Below are 7,730 nucleotides of genomic sequence, written 5' to 3' on the forward strand. Positions count from 1 at the left end.
AAAAAATATACTTTAATGAATTTTAAAGACACAATATAGTACCTAATAAAAAAAACATATATATAGAGAGAGGGAGAGAGAGAGAGATAGATATATATCTATCTATATATAGATAGATAGATATATATCTATCTATATATAGATATATATATATATATAATTTTTTTTTTTAGGTATTAAATTGCATTTGAAAAACCGCTGAGCAAATACTGTGTGATGTTATAATAATGTTACACTAAGTAAAGTGATTCTAAAGGTCATTTTTATTTATTTATTTATTTTTTATTATAAATAACAAACATGTTATAGAATTGCATTAAGGTGAAAAACCACAAGGGTTTACAACTCCTTTAACATGTCAATGCTTTAAAATTGCATCCGCACGTGGAATGGCAGCAAATTACCATACTACAAAACCTTCATAGGTGACGCTTTAAAAATCTCTACAGGTTACCAGTTTAGCATTACAAAGGAGATCTAGTTCTAGAATTATTGCTCTCGCTATAACGCTTGCGGCGATGGCTCAGGTGTGGTGCGAACACCGTTTACATATGCGGGCGTGACTTGCATATGCGTTCGCTTCTGCGCGCAAATACAGAGGGATGGGATGCATTATCATTTTTATTAATTATTATTTATTTTATTTTTTATTTTTACACTGTTCCTTTTCAATTTTTTTTCTTGATCACTTTTATTTCCATTACAAGGAATGTAAACAACCCTTGTAATAGAAATGAGCATGATAGGTCCTTTTTATTGAGGGATCTGGGGTCAAAAAGACATCAGACTTCACATTTACCTTTAAAAGCAAAAAAAAGAAAAAATTGCCATTTACGTCTCAAAGCACAGAATGATGGGGTGCTTTACATTCTTTTATTATTATTATTATTATCATTATTTATTTTTTATTTTTACACTGGTCCTTTTAAATTTTTTTGATCACTTTTATTCCTATTACAAGGCATGTAAACATGTCTTGTAATAGAAATGAGCATGACAGGTCCTCTCAATTATTTTTTAAAAGCAAAAAAATGTAAATATATTACAAACTGAGTGCAGGGATCAGGAGTGCGTTACACATAACATGTAGATTTCAAGAGAAAATGCTTTCAAAAAGTTTATCAATATATTATTAAAGCCGAGCTCAGAGTTAGACAGTTTTAAATGGAATGGGGATGGGTTAACACCTCATTTGGGTTACTGGCGTCTGCGACCCCACTGGGATGATTCTGCTCGCTTCCTCTCCTACTGAGATGACAGGAAACTATCCCAGTCAGGACACAGAAAACAGTGAAACCTTGGAAAAAACCTGAACCCGTTCCCCATCCAAATCTACAAGAAAACATTTTGAGTAGAGTTCCACTTTAAAATTTGTACTTAAACTTACCATCTTTATTTTTTTTCTTTCTTTAGATACAATGACACGAAGTGTTGAAAACGTTTATACGGAGGATACGAGAAGAAGTGTGGAGGAAGAAATGGCAAATCAAAGCATCATAGAGGATGATGCCAGAAATCACATTATTGTCGTCATGGTAAGTATCCAATAATGATATAGTGATTAATTAGTTCTGGTTAACCAGGGTGAAGAAAGTCGCATGTCTATAAAGAACAGGTTTGTACCAACCTCAGCAGAGGAAGGGAAAGGGAAACCCTCTGAATAGCTATAAGCCATCTTTCCTCATATGGGGAAAATCTTGGCGCAAAATCACGTACCTGTACGTCATTCTGCTTCAAGTGGTTGTAACGGGGTGATGCTTGCAGCTGCAGTAAAGGCGGCGATCAGCGACTTGTGATATTGCGGCGGACATTCTGACACTAACTGACACTTTGTGGGAACCCGTGACACTAATACAGTGATCAGTGCTAAAAAAAAAAAAAAAAAGCACTGTCACTGTACTAATGACACTGCCTGGAAAAGGGTTAAACATCAGGGAGGCGATTAAAAAGTTAAATGTATGCCTAGCCAGTGCTTTACCACACTGTGTGAGGTGCTTTCACTAGGGGGAGAGATGGAATTTATTCCCTGCTTTGCAGAGACACAAATTCCACCCCTTCCGTCCTGCCAGCCGGCGATTTGCCTTGTTTGCATAGCCTTTCTGACGATCGGTGGGTGCCGGAGGACATCGGCACCTGGCGCCCGCAGATCGGCTACCGCTGTGTGAAATCACAGCGGAAGCGAGGCGCCGGAGGCCCCTCCCCGAACGTGTCAGATCATGTCTATAGATGGACATGATCTGGCGCACAGGTTGCTGCTCTGTAGCATTAAAACTGCTATAGGGCGGACCTGAAGCAGTTAAAGTAGAACACCCAGCAAGACAGTTCAGATGGATTGGGGAAAGGGTTAGAACCTCAGTTGTATTTTTATTGCTGTCTGCAATCCTAATGGGAAGATTCAGCTTACTTCTCCTCCTGGGATGATAGGAAGCAAATGGAATCTTTCCCAGTCAGGACACAGAGAACAATAATAACCTTGCAAAAGTTTGAACCCCCCCCCCCCCTATCCAAATCTAAAAGAATGAGTAGAACTTTAGAATCTGTACTTCTACTTACCTTTGTTTTGTTTTTGTTTTTGTTTTCTTATAGGACAAGGTTGAAAAGGGGATATGGGGAGAGATGGAGATCCCCACGCGTGGAGGAAGAAAGATAAAGCTCAAATGGATATTTGAGGTGGGTGAAGAGGAGGACAAGAAAGTGAGTGAAGAGGAGGACAAGAAAGAGAATGGAGGGGAAAGAAGAGAAGAAGCAAAAACACCTAAAGAAAAAGAGGAAGAGAAATGGAATAAATTAAGTGCCAGCTTCTTCACCGTCCCCCCTGTACAAGAGAAAAACAACGACGAAGAGACCGACTCATGTTGGAAGGGCTTCAGCCTGAACCCAACAGAATGGTTGAATTGGCTCACGGGACCTGTATTGAAGGTGCTGGGAAAAGTAAGTACCCCATACAATTATACTGCTTAGGTAGTCCTATAGATAACTAGCAGTCTCTCACAAACAAGTAGTTTAGGACTAGGAGAAGAACAAAGCCCCCTAGGTAGCTGGAGACCATTCTTCTCATGGGGTTGGGGTGGGGACACACAATTACAATCAATAAGAAATTGGCCAGGATTCAATTACAGATCTTTAAACACTTCAGCCCCGGAAGAATTCACCCCCTTCCTGACCAGAGCACTTTTTGCGATTCGGCACTGCGTCGCTTTAACTGACAATTGCGCGGTCGTGCGACGTTGTACCCAAACAAAATTGACATCCTTTTTTTCCCCACAAATAGAGCTTTCTTTTGGTGTTGTTTGATCGCCTCTGCGGTTTTTGTTTTTTGCGCTATAAACAAAAGAATAGCGTCAATTTGGAAAAAAAAACGCATTATTTTATCATTTTTGCTATAATAAATATCCCCCAAAAATATATTAAAATTTTTTTTTTCCTCAGTTTAGGCCGATATGTATTCTTCTACATATTTTTGGTAAAAAAAAAAAAAAAAAATCGCAATAAGCGTATTGGTTTGCGCAAAAGTTTTAGCGTCTACAAAATAGGGGATAGATTTATAGCGTTTTTATAATTTTTTTTTTTAGTAGTAATGGCGGCGATCTGAGATTTTTATTGGGACTGCGACATTATGGCGGACACATCGGACATTTTTGACACTCTTTTGGGACCATTGTCATTTATACAGCGATCGTTGCTTTTAAAATGCATTGATTACCTTGTAAATGTGACTGGCAGTGAAGGGGTTAAACACTAGGGGACAGTGAAGGGGTTAAGTGTGTCCTAGGGACTGATTCTAACTGTTAGGGGGCTGGACTTCAACACACAGGACAGTAATCACAGCTCTCGATGAGAGAGAGCTGTGATCACTGTCCTGTAACTAGGCAGAACGGGGAAATGCTTTGTTTACAAAAGGATCTCCCTGTTCTTCCTCTCCGTGACAGGATCGCGGGCACTTGGCGGACATCGAGTCTGCAGTCACGAGGCTTCCGGCGGCGCGCACGCTCGAGACACCGCTTCTTAAAGGGAACGTACCTGTATGCCCTTTTGCCTGCCAGTGCCATTCTACCGACGTAAATCGGCGTGCGCTGGTCGGCAAGCGGTTAATGAATGTTCCTTTCCTAGTGAATTGGTGGCGGGGGGGGGGGGGGTTGCTTGGCAATGGCAGAATCCGACCCACGGACCGCAGTTTGGAGACCACTGTTCTAGGGGAATGAATAGCAATTAGGAAGTTTTCTAGCTTTATCAACAGTGGTTATTCAGCCTGGTCAGGGCGTCCCATTAAGGACCCTTCCAAATTCCCTCAGGGCTATTAGTAAACTAATGCCCCCCCCCCCCCCCCCCGCCATTTATCCTCCTAAAAGGGTTCCTAAACTGTACGCCGAATTCCCGGCCACCTATCAGGCCGACCTCTTCTATGGAGACATTTTCCTGATAAAAATTATCATTTTTGGGGAAACACATAAACCATAAATGACAAAGTCCTAAACTGATAAGTAGTGCAGAAGTGACAGGCTGTCTGTGATGTAGCTGAAAGGTGATACTAGTGTGTTATATCAATTAATGAATTCTTTCCTTTTCTTTTCCACAGAGTGCTTGCATATGTGGCTGCTTTTACGCCTGGAGAGATATGGGAAAAAAAACGGTGGAAAATGAAGAGTGGCTGAAAATGGAAGAGGACGAATGGCTGATTAAGGAACAGGCAGGAAAGGTGAAAATTAATGAAATGAAAGAGTCAAACATAAAACGGGTGGAATTCCAGCCATGTGAGGTAGTGGACGTAAAGATGGAATGGGAGTATGAGGTAGCGGTTGAAGACGAGGTAAGGAAAAATCATATGTGGCATGTGAAAAACATCTGGGAGCCGGCAAAACTAAGGAAAAAGAAGGAAAAGACCGGTGAAAACCAGACAGAAGAAGAAGAAGAGAAAGACAACAGCGAAGAGGCTGAGCAGAGAGAAGAACAAGAGAAAGACAACAGCGAAGAGGCTGAGCAAAAAGAAGAACCAGAGAAAGACAACAGCGAAGAGGCTGAGCAAAAAGAAGAACCAGAGACAGACAACAGCAAAGAGAACAATCAGACAGATTGTCAGTGTAATATTAACCCCTTTGCATTCCTGGGTTATCTAATAGGACCTTTTTGGAAGTTCATGAAAAAAGTAAGTACCCTTTAAAATTAAACTGCTTAGGAGGTAGTTCCATAGATAACTAGCATTCTATCATAAATAAGCAGATTAGGACTAGAGGAAGAACAAAGCCCTCTGGGTAACAGGAGACCATTCTTCCTCATGGTGTGTGTGTGTGTGTGTGTGTGTGTGTGTGTGTGTGTGTGTGTGTGTGTGTGGGGGGGGGGGGGGGGTCAATCACAACTTCCCTCAGGGCCCCTAGTAATATCGTCCCCTTTGGCATTTATACTCCTAAAAGTACTAAACTCATGACACTGGCTGAACATATAGAAAGGGTTTGTATATTGTACACCAAATTCCCAGCCGCCTATCAGGCCGACCTCTTCTATGGAGAATACTACCTTATAAAAACTGCCATTTTTGGGGAAACATATATATCATAAATTAAATAATGTCAAGTAGTGCAGAAGTGACAGACTGTGTGTGATGTAGCTGAAAGGTGTTACTAGTGTGTTATATAATCTAATAAATCCCTTTCTTTTCTTTTCCACAGCACTCTTGCTCATGTGTCTGCAGTGGCGAATGTAAAGATGACGGAAAAGAGTTATACTGGTATAAATTAACAAGGGAAGCGAGATGGAGGCGGGTAAGAAAAGCTAAGGAGAGAGACATGATATTATTCAGGGAGGAGTTGGCAAAGGTTGCCAGGGATAGAAAGAATGAAGAGGAGGAAAGGAAGAGAGAAATAAGGGTAACAGAGGAGGAGAAAAAACGGGACGAGCGGGTGAGAGCAAAGTGGTTGAGGGCAAAATGCATGCCAACAGAGGAGAGGAGGAGAGAAATAAGGATGCGAGAAGAGGAGAAGGTCAGGGAGGAGCGAGTCAGAGCAAAGAGGTGGAGAGAAAAGATGGAGAGAGAACAGAAGGCAAAAGAAGACCAGGAGAGAGAGAAGCAAAATAAGGAAATGAAGATGAAATAAAAGGAATGGGAAGAAGGGAGGAGAGAATGAGAGCAAAGAGGGACTAACCGGAGAAGATAACAGAACGTAAACATCGTTTGCTCTCACGATATGTAAATCAGCGACTCTGGCACAGATTGTTGTTGTTTTATTGATGTAATGTTTTATTGTTACCGTTATTTGCTTTTCAGGTACGCCATTCAGCTGCAGCATTGATTTATTTATCTTGACATCAACATCGTTTGCTCTCACGATATGTAAATCAGCGACTCCAGCGCTGTAGGAGGTGATTTCACCACCACAGGTTAAAAAAAAGAGCATATATGCCAAAGCATGGGGGTCGGGGCGATTTGCCCCTAGCATTAGGGGCAGATTGCCCCCATGGTTCGGCATAAATTTTTTACTCTTTTTTTTTTGGCACAGATTGTTGTTTTATTGATGTAATGTTTTATTGTTACCGTTATTTGCTTTTCAGGTACGCCATTCAGCTGCAGCATTGATTTATTTATCTTGACATCAACATTGTTTGCTCTCACGATATGTAAATCAGCGACTCCAGCGCTGTAGGAGGTGATTTCACCACCACAGGTTAAAAAAAAGAGCATATATGCCAAAGCATGGGGGTCGGGGCGATTTGCCCCAGCATTAGGGGCAGATTGCCCCCATGCTTCAGCATAAATTTTTTACTCTTTTCTTTTGGCACCGATTGTTGTTTTATTGATGTAATGTTTTATTGTTACCGTTATTTGCTTTTCAGGTACGCCATTCAGCTGCAGCATTGATTTATTTATCTTGACATCAACATCGTTTGCTCTCACGATATGTAAATCAGCGACTCCAGCGCTGTAGGAGGTGATTTCACCACCACAGGTTAAAAAAAAGAGCATATATGCCAAAGCATGGGGGTCGGGGCGATTTGCCCCAGCATTAGGGGCAGATTGCCCCCATGCTTCAGCATAAATTTTTTACTCTTTTCTTTTGGCACCGATTGTTGTTTTATTGATGTAATGTTTTATTGTTACCGTTATTTGCTTTTCAGGTACGCCATTCAGCTGCAGCATTGATTTATTTATCTTGACAGCAACAGCGTTTGCTCTCACGATACGTAAATCAGCGACTCCAGCGCTGTAGGAGGTGATTTCATCACCACAGATAAAAAAAAAAAAAAAAAAAGAGCATACATGCCAAAGCATGGGGGTGGGGTGGGGGGGGCGATTTGCCCCTAACATTAGGAGCGGATTGCCCCCATGCTTTGGCATATATTTTTTACTCTTTTTTTGGCACCGATTGTTGTTTTATTGATGTAATGTTTTATTGTTACCGTTATTTGCTTTTCAGGTACGCCATTCAGCTGCAGCATTGATTTATTTATCTTGACATCAACATCGTTTGCTCTCACGATATGTAAATCAGCGACTCCAGCGCTGTAGGAGGTGATTTCACCACCACAGGTTAAAAAAAAGAGCATATATGCCAAAGCATGGGGGTCGGGGCGATTTGCCCCAGCATTAGGGGCAGATTGCCCCCATGCTTCAGCATAAATTTTTTACTCTTTTCTTTTGGCACCGATTGTTGTTTTATTGATGTAATGTTTTATTGTTACCGTTATTTGCTTTTCAGGTACGCCATTCAGCTGCAGCATTGATTTATTTATCTTGACAT

General features: G+C 41.2%; 1 protein-coding gene across 3 annotated transcripts in view; it reads left to right on the forward strand.

The window, feature by feature from the left end:
* Positions 1 to 6,274, forward strand: part of LOC141105751 (uncharacterized) — a 99,477-nt gene extending 93,203 nt beyond the window's left edge. For 2 of the 3 annotated variants that reach the window (XM_073595834.1, XM_073595836.1), the window contains exons 2-5: positions 1,414 to 1,535; positions 2,587 to 2,931; positions 4,577 to 5,143; positions 5,664 to 6,274. In XM_073595834.1, the coding sequence (XP_073451935.1) occupies positions 1,414 to 1,535; positions 2,587 to 2,931; positions 4,577 to 5,143; positions 5,664 to 6,089 (1,460 nt within the window). In that variant the 3' untranslated portion in view covers positions 6,090 to 6,274. Of the gene's footprint in view, positions 1 to 1,413; positions 1,536 to 2,586; positions 2,932 to 4,576; positions 5,144 to 5,663 lie in introns of those variants that run through there. The other variant, XM_073595837.1, reaches the window with a different exon arrangement.
* The last annotated feature ends 1,456 nt before the right edge of the window (positions 6,275 to 7,730 follow it).

Source organism: Aquarana catesbeiana, linkage group LG08 (genome assembly GCF_042186555.1).
Source record: "Aquarana catesbeiana isolate 2022-GZ linkage group LG08, ASM4218655v1, whole genome shotgun sequence".
NCBI lineage: Eukaryota > Metazoa > Chordata > Amphibia > Anura > Ranidae > Aquarana > Aquarana catesbeiana.